This window comes from Petromyzon marinus, chromosome 1, assembly GCF_048934315.1.
Source record: "Petromyzon marinus isolate PM22_M1 ecotype Great Lakes invasive population chromosome 1, UKy_Petmar_22M1.pri1.0, whole genome shotgun sequence".
NCBI lineage: Eukaryota > Metazoa > Chordata > Hyperoartia > Petromyzontiformes > Petromyzontidae > Petromyzon > Petromyzon marinus.
The window spans coordinates 30,143,145-30,163,172 of record NC_133667.1 but is presented as its reverse complement, the minus strand read 5'-3'; the positions used below and the strand labels follow the sequence as shown (position 1 = coordinate 30,163,172).

Below are 20,028 nucleotides of genomic sequence, written 5' to 3'. Positions count from 1 at the left end.
CAAAGTGACATTTTTTTGTTAATTCGTGCACCTGGGGACGCATTTTTACACATACACTGCGACAACATCAAAGGCCATAATGTGGCAAGCTGATAATGTTGAATTCTCAAGAGCTGGAATTTATGGAAATGTAATCATGGGTTTTGTTATGTGCAGTCATTGATAACTTGGCTGAGGCCATCAACTTACGAACCCAGTTTAATCATGGGTGGCTGCAACCCTGAGTTGAACCCAGAACCTCAGCGTTACCAGCTTACGTGGTGTGATGCCTGATCACTGCAGAGCATGTTTAACCACATTTTATAATTTTGATTTAAAGCTTTCGTGACTGCAGGGATTCATATTCTTGGTTCTTTCGGTAAAGTCACTTTACCGAAAGAACCAAGAATACACATTTTATAATTTGTATTTTTTTTCCATCTGGGAAGAAATTAAGTTTACGGAGATAACCAACACTGGCAAGAGAAAAACTCTAAACTTTTCACAGTTGTAGCGGTGGTAATGCACTTAATGTCACCATTTTAACAGCAAAAGTAAATACGTGTACATTCTGCAAGCAGTCATTAATTCAGATACCACATACACAACCTGCAGTGTGGGTGTGTGCGCATCCAGTATATCTAGAGGATTTTCTCCCAATCATTTTAATTATGTTCAGGGCAAGGTGGATTTAATTGAGCACAAATATAGTTGAATTTATGCTTAATAATAACTATGGTGATGCACTACTAAATTAAGGCCTCCCTATGCCGCGTTGGCCGTGGACATTGTGTGAGCATGCTTTGCCATGTTGGTCAGTGTGGGCTGTAGGAACAGCTCAGTTATCAATCTCCGGTGATGTTAGCCACATGGCTCGTGAAATGAACTCAGGTCGCTGGGTATATAGTGCAGTTTGATAACCGCTGTGGTGCCCCTCCACCCATATGCTAAAAGCAGGACACACATTTTAGGGGGGAATTTAGGTATCTATAAAAATCGTGGTTCAAAGGAGTGTGAACAATTTAGTCTAAACTTATATATTGCCTTACCTCTTCTACTGCACATTAAAAATTATACACCATCCCTGCCATCGGTGAACCAAACCATTCCGCTCCTGTAGAGTGTGACGTTAAAGCAGATAGAAAGCTCGCTACCGATTAATGGCATAACATATCCTTAATTACTTTGTCTTCACAGTGTGTCCTGAGGTTAACAAACTTCTCACGACGACCTTGAACAGTTCACACAAAAAAATGTTAATCACGTAAATTAATTGGTGTGCTTGACACACAGAGACAAAGATCCCCCATATAGCCTTTAACAGACCGCTGGTGCAAGTGATATTAATTAGCAAGCACTTATTAAGGCCTACATGGCACACGAGGGGGTGGGTGGCCAGCACCATGCTTGGCCACTCTTATCTCACCTATGCTGATGTTTACTACAGATCGCACCAGGTACTCATTATAAGGCTGAGTCGACCTAGCGGAATCCCAGGGCCTGTTAAGATAATCCTCAATGGTGTTTTGCCACAATCGGGAATCGAACTCAGGTCGCCGTGTTCGCAGCGCGCTAACCGTTACACTACCGCTTGACACACACACACACGGGCGCACCGCGTACAACAGTAGTATTGAGGTTTTGCTGTTTTAGAGCAATTTTACAAAAAAGATAACCACTTGTGCTTCGAGGTTGAATGCCACATGACGAAAATTGAAAGCTGCGACTGTTTGTCGCATTGTTTACAATAAACAAATATCCTGCCAGAAAATGATTTTTTTTTGTATCTGGCCCCCGTGCCCCCTGTACCTTCGTCAGGTCAACAAATCTCAACTGCGCTCTTAGCACTTCGCTCTTGGTGGCTCTGACAATTCCACGTCTCGGCTGCATGGAAATTCAAAATCCATCAACGTGTAGGGGGGCGGCGGGGGGAGGAATAAAATATTTGACTACCTGTATCAAAAATCCCCCCCCCCCCCCCCCCACATCAGAACGGTTTTGTGCTCACAAATCTCCAACAATCCGACGGGCACCCTCCAGAATAATCTCATTCGGAACCAGTTCCTGACGGGCAGCGACGCTACATCCATATAATGGTTTATTTTGATCAACGAGAAACGTCGCAACGTGGCGCGTAACTCGTGCTTAAAAGTTTAAGGCCGAAGCGTCAGCTCCCCGCGTCCCTCGTTAAGCGCTCCGCTCGATCACTGTTTCGTGAATGCGGCGCGCAACATCCATATGCATGTGTATGTAGAAAATAAATGTTCACGCAAGCATTCAAATGTTTTTCCCCCCCCCCCCCATTCCGGCCAGGATTTGCTTGAGTGAAATGTGTGTGTTACTCAGGGAAATGGTTACAAATGTTATTTTCCACATCCTCCCACCCCTGACCCTCATCCTCTTTACGGGTCACCATATGGCACTTTCAATATTCCGCCGGGTCACGTGACACCGCTTGCCCAATCGGCGTGCCCCCCCCTCCCCCCACTTTGCGGAGGAGGGCGGCACCCCGCAAGGGTACCCCTCTACGCAGGCGACTCTCCAGAGATGCAACAAACGGTGCCTGTTTAAAAAAAAAAATTTGATAGAAATTCAACTTTAAATCGTTAAATAAACGAGATGGAACACGCGTTGTGTTGTGAAGCGGTGTAAAAAAAAAACGCACTTTGAAAATTACGAGTGAATGCACTTAGCGGCGCGGGCATCTCTCAAACAAAGTGATTAACGCTGTCAAAGTACTTAAATATTAATGGGCCATCTCTGTCTGTACAGCAAAGCGTAACCAATTTGATTCATTTGCCAAATGCATTCAATTGCTTTTCAAATAAAGCAGACACTAATAAGGGTATTGTCATTAAAAAAAATTAATCTGCCTCAATACAAATCAGAGTAATGAGATATTTAAGCTAAATCGACTCACACCGTTTTTAGCGGCTCATTCCGGCGGGTTTCTGGGGCGGGTGGCGGCGCCACGCAAATTCCGCGGCCGATTTAAAACGCCGTCTGTGACGATTCGCACACACGGCTACGCGACTACAAAGCCGTCCAGACGTGAACACAACCCCGTGCGATTTCGAGAACGAGACAGATGAAGACGAAACGGTAGGACGGATGTGAAAGGCAAATAATTTTAAAAATCTAAACAAGCAAACGGTTGAGGTCAACACGCAACAATGTATCGATGACTCGAAATTGGCGTTGCTCCTCCACAGATCTTACAGCCAAATGTTAAATTCCAATCATAATTATTATTACCATTGACAGCCCACTGTCAAGACACATTTTCTAAAATATTTCACAATTTTAATGAAGGATTGAGGAAAAACATTGAAATGAGTTTTATTCATTTGCAATTATATGTATTTATATATATTTAAACGAATTATGTTTTCAAATAGGTGCAGCCTTATCATCATCATCATCATCACGATCCATGGGCAGATATCCCGTAGGTGTCCCCACTGCACATTTCGTCATTGATTTCCACTTTCCTCAGTCTTGTGCCAATGTGCTCAAGTCGTGCACTTCTCTCTGGTCCACCATATAAAATATTTGAAGTGCGTTCCCACACGCTTAGCAAACGCAATGCGGACAGCGAGGGAAAGGTTAGGCGAAAAAAAGTCATTTCTGACGCTCGCCCCAATGCGCACGCACAATACATTAGTCCAGTGTTTAAAGGATTACGGGAGATTTTAACCCAAAATAAAACATACGTGGTCCACAGTGCAGGGGTCACGAACTTGCGCATTGTAGCGGCCCTTTCACCGCCGCACATCCCTTGTCCCGCCGCCCGCAGCCACCCATTTAGCAACCGTAATCCCGTGGCAAAGCAGCAATTTACTTAATAACGCTCAGGAAATGCCACGCGTCCCAGTCGTGGATATATTATGTATGTTTTATATGTGTGTGTGTGTGTGTATATATAAAACACTTACGAGCTGGGGCGTGGGGCATGTCTGTATGGCGAAACTACGATGATAAATAATCCACAATCACCGTATCGTCCGTTTTTTTATATTGTCATATCACGCCCATCGTTGCCCCTTTTGCAAGAAACAGATTTGTTGACAAAAGTATGCAATGATAAATACAATGAATACACCTTAGCCATGAAATCAGCGCTTTACCAAACTTTTTCTGAATTGACGGCGTGGCAGTTACGACGATATTCACGGAAATTGTCTGATTCATATAATGAATATCAACGTGTTTTTTTTTAATAAAACTGCAATTATCAGAATACTCATGTATGTATGTATACTGAACTTATTTCGCATGCTAATCGTAAGTGCGGGGTAAGAACAACTAAACAAAAAAAGCAGTTCAAAAGAAATTAGTTTTCAATTTAAATTTGAAAATGCATAGCGCCAGTGGCTTCCTCATATCGGAAGGAAGAGCATTCCAGACGGCCGCAGAAGCGCATCTGAAATCGCGCGATGCGGTGACCGTCTTTGTGCGATGGTCAGCCAGAAGCCGCTGCGAGGATGACCGGCTCATAGTGAGAGAGCTGCAGTTAAAGGAGCTGTTAAGTAATCTTTCTTATCACTGGATGTTCAGCACCACATCCCAGGATTCCACTTGCTACGGCTACGAGTCACACGTCACCAACGTTAGTCCACCAGTGAGCACACTGCCCACTCGGAAAGGAGTTCCAGCAGTTTCCTCTCACGTGTGGGTTTTTATTCAGGCCAATCTGGTTTCTTCCCACAGATTCCGACTTATCAAAATCAGAATCTGAATTTATCCTGGAGGAAATCCGATGAGCTATGAAGCTCTTTTTCACAGATGTCTAGTAGGGGCGGGTCAGCAAGTTACAACAACAAACAATAAAAAACGATAGGAGTGCCAAACAGACAAAAAGGTAACAAAAAAATAACGAAATAAAAATAATAAAAGTGTTTAAGCCCAATTTCTCAACACTAAATGCAAGCTTGGGCATGGGCGCAAAACAACAACAAAAACAGTCCCAGACCACACCAAGACAACACAGTCCCTCAATAAAATGGCACGTTAAAATTGGACTATCAATACACGCGTAAGGATAAAAAGTTACAAATCACGACCAGCCACCCACCCAAATGATACACACATGCATATGCTGATGAGACACAGTCGAAGAATAATAAAAACAAGTTTTTTTTTACACAGCCCTTTATTAGTCTACTGCTGGATAAAGAAGACCTCACCCATGTTGTTGTGGTGGTTTGTTTGACCAGTGCCAGTTGGCACAACCGGCACCAGTCACAGCTGTTGTTCGCCATTGATGTTCGCCTCGGCTGGGAATCTAACTCGGGTTTCCAGGTTCGCGGCAGCACGTGCGAACCAACGCGGCGCTGGCTCCACCCCCACTATTACAGTAAATCCGTGAAAATTATTTAATTGAAGGGAATTAATATTTCATACAGATTAATCCAATTCATCTGGTGCTCTGTGACCGCTTCCAGATTACAGTTATCCCGTGGCATGTGTATATGAAGAAAAAAAGTTGACTCTACGCCAGTTTTACCTTCACCCAGACTCGTCAGCAAAGTGCAGCCCTAATAAAGCAATGCCACGTGGTCCTCTGATGTCTTGCACATGTATGTTCGGATGACCGCTGCAAAGTATTATTCTGTATTTTAATTGAGTGTGCTGATCTTAAAGGTGCATTGAAAAATGTGATACTCCGACTGATGCTCCTGTTGTTGGTGGAGTGACTCATGCAGCCAGCTGTGGCTCTAGGGTTTGGTGTTACATGTTATTTATGTAGTTTATTTGAAAAATTCGGTCACAGCTCCTATGATCACTGTTACATTGCATTTATGGCTTTATTTTGGTGATTTCCAAAAGTTTTTTGGTTTGGCCATGTTTTTGTTTATTGTAGTACGGAGTTAGACTGATGGCCTTAATCTAAGTTTGTTGTTGTTATTTTGACTTGCATCCCACTGGGATTTTTGCACACAGCGTTGGTGTACGGTGCTATTTCAGGAATATTTTGATGTTTTTTTTCCTGGATTTTCTGTTTGCACATGCACAAAGTCACTTTAAGATGTTTTTTTGTTCATGTTTTTGTTTGTTGCGGTTGCACCCGATTCAAGAGCCGAATGGCTCACAGGGCTATACCAAATAAATGAAACTATGAACGATGAAAACTATGATGTATGCTGACATCCTTTCGCACTCTACACAGCCAACCATACTAATTTGATGTGCATAAGGCACTGATGGACAATGGCATTAACCACACGTACTTGTGGCAAAACATGCAAACAGTAATGCTCTGATAATATCATGGGACCTCCTTGGCCAGTACCAAGACATGATAATAGGTTTTTCCCATTGTTTCTTGCAACAAAACAGGCGTTAAGATTTCGATTTAAAGCTTTCGTGACAGCAGGGATTCATATTCTTGGTGCCTTCGAACCAAGAAAACACCAAAATGAAACCTTTTACGAGGAATCATGTCTGCATTAACCACAATTCAGACGCCTTGTGGCGTCCTCTGGTCGAACACTGTTTGAGACGAGGCTCAAAAGAAAGCTGTCTCTGGTGTGGACCAATCAGTTTCAAGGACAGTGCATATCTTTTCAGAGTATGTTTTTTGTTTGCATTCTGACCACAAGTATTGTGGTTAATGCAGACATGATTCTTTGTAAAAGGTTTCAGTTTGGAGTTTTAACATCTTAACACAGCTGTTTTGTTGCCTATTATCATGCTCTGATAATATATTGGGCGCTGTCCTTGAAAATGATTTGCCTACACCAGAGACAGCCTTCTTTATGGTCTTGTCTCACCCGTGTTGGACCAGATAATGCCAAAAAGGCGAACAGTACAAAGACCATGCAATCATCAGGTCGAGCAGTGAAAACTTAACACCTGCGTAATTGCCAGAAAGGGGTAAAAATTATTCTCATGTTTAAATGTTTTGGTACTGGAAAAAAGGTGCCGTAGATATGTGCACAGCACAATAACGAGCAGGGCATTGGCACAGCACGCGTACGTCCGTTAGTCGTGTGTGTGCATTTTCTCGTTTCCACATTTAGAAAGAAGTGGTGGCGCAGTGGCTCACGCACTACAATATGAACCTGTGACACGAGTTTGATTCCTGGCCACGTCTAACATCAGTGGAGGGTGATGTCTGAACAGGCCCAACACCACCCCCCTCCCCAACTCCCACATTACCAATGCATCCATAATACAGATTTTTTTTTAGGGTTAGATCGTGAAAATTTTTAAATGTTTCGTTAAACCCCCCACCACTAGACACAGCCAATTAGTAAGGTTTGTCACGTAAACTGAACATGCCTACCGTTGCGGTGGATGTAGTGGCTGCTAGGGTTACGCGCACCCAGCAAAACTCCCCTCTCTGTCTCTCCGCGCGATTCCGAGTATGCACCTCTCCAAGCTTCTTTACGCAACTTTTGAACTTGTGTTAAATTGTATTTTTGTCAATGCCCACGTTCCTGCACTCATGAAAACCTTTCCTCTTTAGGAATAACAATGTGCCTGAAGAGAACACATTTAGTAACTTAAATTAATACATTCTATTTAATAAAATTATTCACAGTTGAGTGTTTTTGGAAAACAGATAATGAAGAGAATCATAATTTACAGCCATTTGTGAATCCAATGCCTCCTTCCCTGTGCCATACTTCACCATGCTGGTCAGTGCGGGTTGGCATAAAACTGAACTTGATCATGAAAAGCAACACATGAATTAATCTAAGGCTACAGTTACACAATCATCAACACTCACCATAACCGTATTCTCTGGATTATAAAACGCTCCGGAAAGTATGAGGCACCCCAAACTTGTACCACCGTTGTCAAAAAGTTATACAAATCCCATCAAAGACAAAGATCCCCCATATAGCCTTAAAAAAACTGTTGGGGCAAGTGCTGTTAGCGAGCACCTATGAAGGCAGGCACAGCTCACGAGGGGGTGGGTGGCCAACATCACGCCCGGCCGCCTTTGTCTCCCTAGTGGCGATGTTTACACACCACACCAGGTACTCATTTGAGGCTGAGTCGACCTAGGGGAGGCCCAGGACCGGTTCAGATAATCGTCAACGGTGTTGGCCGTGAGCAGAAATTGAACCCGGGCTACCGGGTTCATAGCGCAGCGTGCAAACCGCTACACTACCGCTCTCCAACAATCCCGTCTACCACGCATACACACGCACCTACCAGATTACAGGATGCATCCCAAAATGTTGCGTCAACACAGGGGGCATTAAAGGGCCCGTCTGATCGTCTGGAGGACGCGGCGCTAGCTGCTGGGCGTTGTATTTTGCCGAGGGGATACAATGACGGTCAACGCCACCGAGCACGAGCAGGAGCACGCTATGGGCCCAACGACGCATTCCACGCCTGCGTTTCTTGCTGGAAAATCCACGCAGGACCTGGGCCGACGCCAATTCGTTTAACCGTCGGTATCAGCGGCTAAAGCAGCCGTAGTTATTTTTAAACGCTTGATTTTTTCTCTCTCGCTCATTCAACCGACCCGTTGTCAGGCGGTGCTGTTATCGCATACATTTTTAATGTTTCCCTCCGGTCGGCACGCGTTTGATTTTATGCTTAATTAAGCAAATGGATCAATGATCTCGCCGGTTCCCACACACGTAACACGCATTAGACGTGACGGGATCGCTCTGTTAAAAAAACGGAGAATGTTTTGGCGCTAGAGCGTTTTGCTTGTTGGTTTCAACCCCCCCACCCCACCCCCTAAACACCCCCACCACCCAAAACGGACGCAGCCGCCCCCCCCCCCCCCTCCCACCAATGGCACGTAGCACTTGACAAATCTCGCACGTCCACCCACCAATCTCCACACAGTCAAAGTAAACACGCGCGTGCGTCCACATGCACGAACACGCCGCACAAGGCGCACTCTGAACTAAAACTAAACAAAACATTTTATTTTGTCGGGTAAAAGGCCCACTGAGCTTTTTTTCAGAAGCGAGCTGTCCATAAAATGGTAGCTCAACGTAGTGGCTTACCGCGTGGAAATTTAGAGCAGCCAAATACTCTGAACGCACGTTTGCAAATGTGGAGGGATAAACTGGAGGAGCCGGAGAAAAATCCACGCAAACCACGGGCAGAGAGACACGCAATCTCCAAATATACAGCAGGCTGTCAGGGTCGGGATCGAACCCACTACATCCTGTATACCAGGTGAGGTAGTTAACATCTCGCCACCGTGGCGCCCACACACGCACACACACGTCGAGCCTCCCCACAACAAAGTAATAATGAATCGTTTACAGCTCCTTGTCCGTCAACTGCTGAGTGGACACCTCCCCGTGCATTGGCAGTCATGGGGGGCTGTTTGGCCATATTTCATTATGCTGGTCAGTACCGGTTGGTAAAGGGGTTGGGCCCAGGACCGGTTCAGATATCACTCGCCATTGATGTTAGCCATGGCCTGGAATCGAACTCAGGTTTCCAGGTTCATCGCACAGTTCGCCAACCGCTGCGCCACCGCTCCCGGTAGAGAAGTTTACCCTCTTCGAAAATGTTCCGAACATATTTGTTTTTGCACTGTGACCGATAAGCAATTCCAAAATTTCCCTTACAAAGGTATCCATATGCTGTAGCTTCGGTGGGTTTTAAGAAACAAAACATCTTTCTCAAATCGAAAACTCCGAGGAAACGATCGTGCGCAGCAAACGCCAAACCAACGCGGCGTGCCTATCCCTCTCATTCTGGTCATCCCATCATCAAACGCATCGCAACGCTTTTTTTTCCACACGCACGCTACGAACGGCCCCAGAGAGAGAGAGAGAGAGAAAAAACCACGGGCCCACTCCGCCGCCCCCCCCGCCCCCCCCCCCGGCTCGCTCCGGCGCAGCAGCCACATCTGTACGTGGGCACTGGGCGGGCCGCTGGGCGGGCGACCTCGCCGGACGCGTGATTAATGGGGGCAGCCGGTGGGACGTCCCGACAGGGTGACAGCCGTTTACACACAGCCCCGAGCACCAATCAAAACAACACCTGAGACTCGGCACCGCCGCGGCTGCCGGGGCCGCCGCCGCTACCGCTGCTATCGCCGCTACGGCCGCGCGGTGCCGATCGCGCAGACGCCATCGCCGGCGATGCCAACCGAACGATTTTGTCACCAAATCTGGCGACTTTTTGGCGACTAAATGTTCGTCGAAGCGAGTGGCGATAAAATCGAGTGATTTTTCTGGGACGAGCAAGTTATTAATAATATTTCAGAGAGATTCCAGGTATGGCTTCACACGAGTGCTGTATCAGTTCACTATGTTTCATGCTTGATAAGGCTGTCTAGTGACATCTTGACGATGACAGGAGGTATATCTAGCAAACTTTTTGATGATACCAATTTTCCAAGTACGTGCCCTGAATGTTGTAAGCAAGAGGCAAATTGAATAACCTTGGACAAATGTGTATTAATGGCCAACAGAGTTGCTGTGGGAGAATATTTAATATTCAGCCATTAATGTTCATTCATGTGACGCTGTGCTTGTATAAGGGCAGCAGGTTTGGCCTGTTGGTTTGCGCACTGCACTACGAACCCGGGAAACCTAGGTTTGCTTCCCGTGTATGACTGACAGTGGCGAGGGATATTCGCAATCATGACTGGCGACTGATATTAACTCTTGAATTGTATCGACCCTTTATTGACCCTGGGTCTCCGTTGCTATTTCAATGGGCCTTCACCCAAGGGAAATCAATGAACTCCTCTCATCCGCATTCACATAGGGTACCACATTAGCGGATCCTGTTATCCGCACATATCGGCGAAAGCATCTCCCGATATCCATGTTAATCTGCAGATAAAATAATGAATCTGTCACCACTTCTGGATGGACCCCTTTTTCCATAAGAAAATGCAATTAGAATGAAACGAGTATTTCCTTGAAACCACGTGCAGGTGACTTATCCACAAAAGCACGGATTAAAAGATGAATTCAGTGTATCCTGCATACCTCTTCCTGGTGACCTATAGACACGAACATGCAAATAAGATGTATCTGTCAAGACATATAGACTGACTCCTCCATGCCCAAAACAACATGGAACACCCAGAGAACTTGGCACTTCAGGGAGACCACTTCTGGGTGACCCGTCTGCGGAAAACCACCGAGATACATTTTTCATGACTTTTTTGTTTGTTTGATTTTTTTGTGCCACGTTCTGGGTCTCAAAATCACCCAGCGGGCCTCGTGGTAGATGTGTCACTGCTTGATGAGGGGGAAGGGGGGTCGTGGACAGGAAGAGCTCAGACGTGCTCGCGAAGTGAAAGTGGCCACCGGTGTTTCGGCGCGGAGAGGTGCATCGCTTCACCTCCATGAATGAGATCCCGAGGCTCCACACGTCCGAGTGGATGCCGTACTGCTCCCCGGCAATTCTCTCGGGCTGCCAAAAAAAAAACACACCGAGAGACAGCGACGCAAACGTGAGTTCCAAGCTGGATTTTGTTCGCCCAGGTGCCGGTAGTCAAGAGGACAGGATAAGAGCCTCGTTTGCAAGAGTGACCCAAGGGGGCTCGAGTCTGCCAGTAGGGGGCTGATGATTGCTGCTGTGTGTGAAATTTCCCCAATCGAGGAATTGTCGATGCGTAACGACGCCATCGATTTCATCATCGGTTAAAATACGATTCTCGTGATCACCACACATGCGGAAAAAACGCGCGTACGAGAACGAACATTTACAATTGGTGCATCGTGATATGTAAACTTGATGTCGTATTGCACTCCTTCGTCCAAACAGCAACACGAATTGGCCACAACAGTAGTTATTTGATGAACAGGTCATGTGTGGTGGGGTAAAGTACAGGTACTCCCACCTCTTCCAAGACATCTCGCCAGAAAGGAAGAGTCGGCCAAAATAGCCACTGCAGAGGGGATTCTCTGGAGTGTCCTCTACCGGAGGCCTTTCCGCCAGCAGGCCTGCACCTTTACCTTCAACTCAGTAACTCTTTGAGCCCCGGAACGGGTGAGGGGTTGCGTTCCTGACAAACCTATACGCATGTGAAACTTGGGACTCCATCACCGGCATCGGAACGAAGTCCTCAATGCTTTGAATTCAGAATCTCATTAGAATCCTCGGATTACAGTGTACAGCTCACAAGAATAATAGAACAGATATCTGTTACAATCGGAACCCATGAGCCTTTGTTGGCAGTAGGAATGACATGGAAGCTGGAGTGTAACAGCAGCAGGCCTAGTGAACGTGCTGAGGGAGGGGGGGGGGGGAAGAACACAGAATGCCTAAGTACAACCTGACCCAGACACACAATTATCACCGGCACTGGGAAATCACAGAGATTTATCAAGCCACTAAAGACATCTTGAGACAGAGGGACATGACAATCATACCTTAGTTTCTATGAGACGGGTAACTCAAGTCAACTTTACTTTGCCCGAGTTGGTCTGATTTCGTCCCAAACTCGAGTTGAAAGGCAACTTGGAGTCTGTTAAAATAAGTGGCTTTTCCATAATTTGCCAAGTTACCCAAGTTCTCACTTCAGATCGTCGGCCATTCCCAGAAATACTTCCTCGTGAGGCATTCATGAAATTTCCTCTCAGATCGAATTCTGATAAAGGGCGTCACGGGAAGAGAGAGTGTGGCCCAGGAAATTCGGGCTGCTAGTCGCCAAATTCAGAGGCCAACTTGAGGTGACGAGAAATATTTTGGAAATATGCTGCTGGCTCAGCAACCCGCGTTTTAATGTGTGGCTCACGGAAACAAAACATCTGTTCCCCCGAAAATGACATCCACTTCTCGATGGAACTGGTCAAGGAACGGCTGAAGGCGAGCAGCTCTGAGGCTTGACGCGAGTGGACGGCGTGCGTTGAAGGCCTTTCAAACAAACGACGGCAAGAGTGCCAGGCAGCGTCAACAACACAAAGTCGCAGGCCGTGGGCACGGCCACACGCGACTCTGTCCCGTTTTTTTTTTGTTATCCACTACCTCTGACGAGGAGGAAAAAAAGGCGCCGTTAAAATCTGGCGACGCTTTAAGATCGGTGCTGTATCTGCCTACGAATATAAATTGTCGGGGGAAAAACAATATCGGGCCATTAATGTAAAAGTAAAAAAAAAATGTACAAAAAACAAGACTCTATATGGTTAGGGAGCGGCATAAAAAAAATATGCGGTAACGGTTTGGCAGATTTTATTAAGTTCGACGATGTAATTTTTTCAAATAATAAAAAAAAGTGCCGAGTCCAGGAGCAATTTGCTGCTCTGCTGCCCAGGCAAACGCACACACACAGAGAGTATCTACATGCCTACAAGTACACTACATCCTTTGTCTAATGGTTTATCATCTGTGGGGGGTCTCTACGCTGGGGTAGATGGGATGAGACAGCACGCCGGGGCGCGCTGCCGATGCTGCGCGCCGCGGCAACTGTGCCGCCGCACGCCTTGGACCGGTCCTTCCTCCTCCTCCTCCTCCTCCACCTCCTCCTTCGGCTCAAATCCGTCTGCTCAGCAGCGACAATGGGCCTGAACGAGGTTCCTCCTCCGTCGCCATCCATTTGCCTACCGATTTCAAGGCTTCGTTCATCGCCAATCTCCCTCTCCCTGCTGCGTCTTCCTTCACTTCATTAATCCGAGAGCCCGGGTGCAAGGAAAGAAGTGGGCGACCGCCACCTCCCTCCAATTTCCACCACCCTCTACGCAGGCCGGGGGAAGCGCGCAGTTGCACTGCCTGCGCACCCGACAGCTACACTATTGGCCGGCGATCCGGCGGAGCTCCGTTAGGGCGGCAGGGTTGGTGGGTCGCACCGAGATGAATTCCAAGCAGCAGGGTGGTGCTTGTGGGTGGCGGTAGCACGTAGATCGGGTTTTCGTACGAGCTGTTCCGTCGGAAAGGAGTCCCGGTGGTTTCCTCTCGCTTGTGGATTTTTCTTCCGGCACTCTGGTGTCTTCTCCACGAATTCCGTTTTTTTTTTTCAAAGTCAGAATCTTCATTTTATCCCGGAGGAATCCGATGAGCTGTGAAGCTCTTTTTCACGGATGTCCAGTGAGGACGCATCGGCAAGTTACAAGAAACGGACAAAGGTACCCATCTTACCACATCACGTGAAAATAACAAGTTAGAGCCACCAGAGTATGTGGCTTCTGGTCAAGTGTTTTTCAACGGCATTTGAAGCCTGCTAAGTAAATCGACGCTGGTGTTCACATGCAAGATTCCTCTGCAGAGACTATTACACGGCAATAGCCTCACGGAATTATAACACTTGTGCATGTGGGAGGGCCTAAGAAGAGAACACTCAAACATAGCACAGGTCTGAAAGCAACTTGCTGTACTGCCTCCTGAAGGCATTTCATCGCTTTGCAGGTGAAGGTCTCGTGCATAACAGCTCCATCTACACACAACAATCCTCCGATGTTGCGTTCAAATCTAAAGACAGATTTCCAGCAAGCACCACCAGCACCAAAAATGTTTTTAACTTTTGGGGCAAGTACTGTTAGCGAGCACCTAAGCTATGAAAGCCAGCACAGTGCACGAGGGGGTGGTGTGACCAGCAGCACGCTCTGCCACCTTTGTCAGCCCAGTGTAGATGTTAAAGCACTGGTCCACCAACTCAACAGAGACTCAATCAACCTAGGGGAGGCCCAAAACCGATTGCTGATATTCGCCACCAATGTTGGGCAACGGCCGGGAATCGAACTCGAGTCGCAAGGTTCATCTCAACTCCTTATCTCGTACAGATTTCCACAGCGCCTTATCCCAAGAAGCTTCACGGCGATTATAAAATTGTACGTGAGACGGAAGTGGTCGTGACCCAGAGTAGGGTCATTAAAAGTGGTGGTGTAATAAATGGTGGCAGGAGAACATGCGCGAGGGGTTAAGGAGGGGTTGGGGTAGGCCCTGGTCATAGCTGGGGAGGGGGGGGGGGGGCGAGGGGGGGGCAGCTAGGAGCAGTAGCGATGCGCTGACCACTGCGACACAGCTCTCCGCCGTCATCGCCACCAACGCAGCCCAAGCGTTGTCTCATTCTCACTGTGGGCTGGACGCCCTGCACCGGTCAGGATACCCGTAGGCGGCAGCGGCCGCTGCTGCTGCTGCTGCCGCCGCCGCCGCCGCTATTGCCTGTATGCGGCGTCGAGGAATGTGCACCGTTTACCGTTTTGGGGTGACTGGTGGCGTGCCCGGCCACGTAAAAACAATCCCGCCGTGGCAGCAGCGCAACGCGTTCGCCGGGAAGCGGGGATGAAAGGAGCTCGCGGTTGATTAAATTGAGCGGCACAGACGAGGAATGTTTAACATATATAAAAAAAAACACACACAAATGCGCAGTTGTTCTAGCGCGTGGCACAAATGTATGAAATAATGAATTTATGACAGCTCGACGAAGGGGCCGGGCGTTCAGATGATGAAAGGAGAGCACTTTGAAGCTTTCGCACGGCAAGGGCCCCATCTTGCCGGCGCGCACACTCACACTCACGTGCACACACTCAAATGCGTGCGGACATACACACGTGTGCACACACACACACACACAGTCACACGCTCGCTCACTCGGGCATGAGCGAGATAGCGGGTGGACAGGCAAGCCGGTGGATGAGCGAGCGAGCGAGCGGGCAAGGCAAGGCAGGCGGTCAGGCAGGGCAGGCGGGCGGGCGTGTCTGCCGCCTGTATAATTTCCAATAATGCACGGGGCCACTGCGACGGCTCTCCCCTCATGCCGGCAAGCCGTGGCCGGGGCCGAGTGCGAGCGGTCCTCGAAACGTTAAAACCTTCAAAGCGCTGAAAAGGAAAGGGACGGTAATGGAACAAAACAGCCTGAAGTGTCGGCCGCCTGTTTAGAGTTCAGCCAGCCCCATCTGAGCCCCGGCCATCTCGCCCTCCCCATAGCCTCCCTCTCTCCTCTCCTCCCCGCATCCCGTCAGGGCTGTCATTACCATCGAGACAAAAGCCACGGCAGGGGCTTTCTGTTAAGTTACCACTTACCACTCCGCGCCCGCCCGACCGCGCGCCCCTGCTTTGCTTTCTCTGCGCTAGAGTAACAAAGGCGCTCGGCATTGAATTCTCAGAGCACTCGGCCTCCCAGCTGGGGCAGGGGGTGGGGATGAGAGGCTCAAGTTTGACCAAAATACCTGCATGCCCGTCCCACTGCACAATCGCAAACGGCGGGCAGGCGAGCGAGCGAGACGCCGTTCTGCGGGGGAAGGTCACGCCCGCGTGAATCGCGAGCGAGCACGGAAGCGCTTTTGCCGCGCCGGCCGCACTTTCTTGCCCCGGTGCTCTCCACAGAAGACTTACGGTTTTGAAGAGTGTGATTTCATGAAAGTTATATTTTTAAACCGCCTGCATGCCGCCCCCCCCCCCCGCCACCTCCCGGCCCCCACCCTGACCCCCGCAATGCTCCTGCGGTAACTGCCACGGGGCACAAGTTTTGCCAAGGTTTTTCGGGTAGCTGGCCTCAAGGTTGTGGAGCATTGTGGATGCAGAAGGTGTGAACAATTGGGGGAGGATTCATAGATATTTGACGTTCCTTACACAGTGAGAAGCAATGCGTGCGGTTCCATCTTGTGGCATGCAAATGCTAAGAAATAATGCCGTTGTACGAAGGCTGCTTATTCGCAGGATTCTAAACGAGCACGCGCACTCAAACTCACCGCCATGTAAGCATTGGTTCCGACGTACGTCTTGGCGATTGAATTGACCAACTGAGGAAAAACGAAAGAATTATAAGCAAAACAAAATCCAGCAACACCTATGATTGCAAAAAGGGACACGTCTTTTCTTCACTTGCGATAAAAAAAAAGTTTTTCCTGCACGTCGGCTCGCGAGGACCCTCACACTCCCGTCTGGGGAGACCGCCTGCAAGCGGCAGGTTCCCCCCCCCCCTCGTCCCGGTCCGGTCGCACAAAATAAACCGCGATTAATTCGCTGCGTCGTTGCATTAATTTTCAGCGCCATCATTGTCAAATCTTCAGGGGGAGCCAGAATCCGCAGGAAAAAAAAACTTGCGCGGATGGGGGGGGGGGGGGAAAAAAAAACAATGGAGACAAAACGGACAAAAGAGGAGCACACTCTCGGCAAGCCAAGCTCCGGGGAATCGCTTTCATCGCGCCAACAAAATCCACCGGCTTTTGTTCCAGCAGAAACAGTGCTGTAAAAAAAAAAAAACGCAATTCCTGCGGCACTGCACGCGCTTACTCCCGCGCTCGCCCACACGCGCGTGTGCGTGCGTGTGCGTGTGTGTGTGCGCGCGTGCTATAAAAACACGGGACGGGGAAGAAGAGACTCTTGGGATCTCCGTGCCATCACGGCGACAAAGAGCGCGCCAAGTGTCCGTAAGAGGGAAATTAATTAAAAGCCGGTGACAGTGGCGGGACAGCATTGTCCACGCGCGTTAATTTCTGTCGAGGCCTCGGTGGAACGCACGACCTCCGACCCCGTGCATTGTGGCGTTGGCTCTGTCCTGCGTGGTGGCTATGCATTTCAATGAGCTCCCTCTTGTTTTCATGCAAAGAAGTAATTACAATATCAGAAGATTTTTTTCCCGATGCACTGTATATATGTGCCGAATCCTCTCCTGCCATCTATTTTTTTTGCACGAGCCGGTGTAATGAATAATTTTGCCTTTCCCCAGCGATGAGGAGAGGGGGTAAGGGCGGGTTTCTGGAACAGTTATAAAACAGGCTGCCTGTCATCCTGCGGATGAGGCACGTGATAATGTGCTTTGACATTCTCCGTGTTTACGTTGAGCAACGTTCAATTGTTTGCATTAACAATAAAGCAGTTGCTTGCCCCAAAACGAATATGCATTCGAGTACAATAAAACATTTGTCAGCCTAATTATTACTCTCACAAAAAAAAACACCTTACTCCTCAAGCAAAACCAGTGGGGTTTATCTCGCATTGCTTTCAATGACGTCCTGACTTTTCATCAAGCCCGGCTTCATGTGCACACCTTAGCAGCGTCTCGCGTGTCGGTAGCGTGCGAGATACATATCAGTAGTGTGAGAGACACATGTTGGAAGCGTGTGATACATGTCAATGACACGCGATGCACGTGTCGGTCAAGTATCAAACACACGTCGGTAGCATGCAAGATGCACCGGTCGTGGGCGTGACACGTGTCTCAATGGAGTCACACGTGTCTCAATGGAGACACACGTGTCTCAATGGAGTCTCACGTGTCTCAATGGAGTCACACGTGTCTCAATGGAGTCTCACGTGTCAACGGTAGCCTTAACGCACATCTCCAGCATTTGAAACACGTCTCGGCAGCATCTCTCGCACGTGGCAGTAGAACGGGAGAGTTATGAGCGGCGTCTCAACACATCTCGGGAGCGTGTCTCACACACACACACACCCACACACGTGTCTCACACACACACACACACACCCACACACGTGTCTCACACACACACACTCACACACGTGTCTCCCTCACACACACACCCACACACGTGTCTCACACACACACACTCACACACGTGTCTCACACACACACACACCCACACACGTGTCTCACACACACACACGTGTCTCACACACACACACACCCACACACGTATCTCACACACACACACCCACACACGAGGTGAGTGTGCGACACTTGTCTGGAGTGTCTCGGGACATCTTGGTAGCAGTGGCGGGCATCTCGCTCTCGCAGGACTCTCGCACTTCGGAGCGTCGCGCGAGACGCTTCCCCGGTGGCGTCTCCCTCGCGTCTCGGCGGCTCGCGACGAGGGGGGGGCGGTGACCAGACTGGCACGATCACTTCCGGCCTCCCCCTTTCCCTCCGTCCACTGCGCTCACCTGGGTGCTCACGCCGAAATCGCAGAGCTTCACCTGCCCCCGAGTGTTCACCAGAATGTTCGAGGGCTTGACGTCTGCGGCGCGAGCCGAGAGGAGGAGGAGGAGGAGGAGATGAGGAGCGGAGCGCCGGGGGCGGGCGGGCGGGGGGGGGGGGGCGGACGGGGGGGATGGGGAGGGGGGTAAAAGAGAGAGGAGGCGAAACGGAAACAATGAGAAAATGAGAAAATGAGAGATGACAGATGTGTCACTCAGACCCGTAAAATTAATTGCTCTTTAATTACCGCCGAGCCCGATGCACCACCGCCACCTTCTTTTATTTTGCACGCGAGATTGCTGGCGCCCGCCCGCCCGCCCGCCCGCCACCGCAAACACAGGTCCCACGCAGATTAATCCGGGAGCTCAGAGCCACAATTAGTTTAAAGAATTACGGAACTATAACCGGTCCGGTATAAATAGGGCCCCAGTTACATATGAATAATTGCTCAAGGGCTGGCGTTTGATTAGGCTGCGCGATTGCTTTAGCGAGGCAGGCTCCGGAACGAGTGATTACCGGGGGGACCTCTGTCGGAGGCTCAGACGCGAAGGAAATCCCAACCAACAAGTCAAACATGACAGCAATTACAGGCCAGCTGTAATAAAAAGTTACCCAAAAATGTTTCTGTGACTCTAATCATTCATCATTTTGTACTAATATTAGATTCTCGTCGTAATCTAATATTAGTGCCATTGTTGGGAAAGCCATAATGAAACCGATCTATTGGTGTATTTTCACGTCACAAAGTTGCATAAATTGAATTTAAACAATAGACGGAGGGGAAAGTGACTCGTTTGCCATTTGGCGCAGATTTAACTGCACAGACAAACAAGGCGGTACGGTAAGAGGCAAAGGTGCATCCCTGCATTATCTTGCTCAAGTCACTGTCGATGCAAGGGCCTATGAAGAGAAGGAGCTGTAGCGAGCCACATTAGAGGTTATCTTGGCCTACTCTTTGCACGCTGGCGAGGCATCTTAGAAGTGGTAAAGTAATCTAAACAAAATCAATATGACATACAACATATATCTGCGCGGCAATGACTTGCGGGTGTGTGGGCGTGCACGCCTATTTTGCAGCGATTTGGGAGCAGGGTAGGTGGACCACACACAGATCGACGTGTGACGCATCTTCGGCGGGGTAGGTCTCCTCCAAGATGCTCCCATATCATCCTTCCAGGATCCCCCCCACCCCCTACTCCCCACAACAAATGCTCGAGAACGGAATTGGCAAAACATCCCAAGCAGAAGAAAACAAGCGAGCAGCCTTCAGGAGTCAGCTAGGC

General features: G+C 48.7%; 1 protein-coding gene across 5 annotated transcripts in view; it reads right to left on the bottom strand.

Moving 5' to 3' along the window:
* The window catches only part of MAP2K5 (mitogen-activated protein kinase kinase 5), a 125,338-nt gene that overhangs the window by 44,174 nt on the left and 61,136 nt on the right, over positions 1-20,028 (bottom strand). For all 5 annotated transcript variants that reach the window (XM_032948491.2, XM_032948498.2, XM_032948506.2 and 2 more), the window contains 3 exons: positions 18,712-18,785; positions 16,557-16,607; positions 11,269-11,340 (listed from right to left, as the gene is read on the bottom strand). In XM_032948491.2, coding sequence (XP_032804382.2) covers positions 11,269-11,340; positions 16,557-16,607; positions 18,712-18,785 — 197 coding nt within the window. The remainder of the gene's footprint in view (positions 1-11,268; positions 11,341-16,556; positions 16,608-18,711; positions 18,786-20,028) is intronic.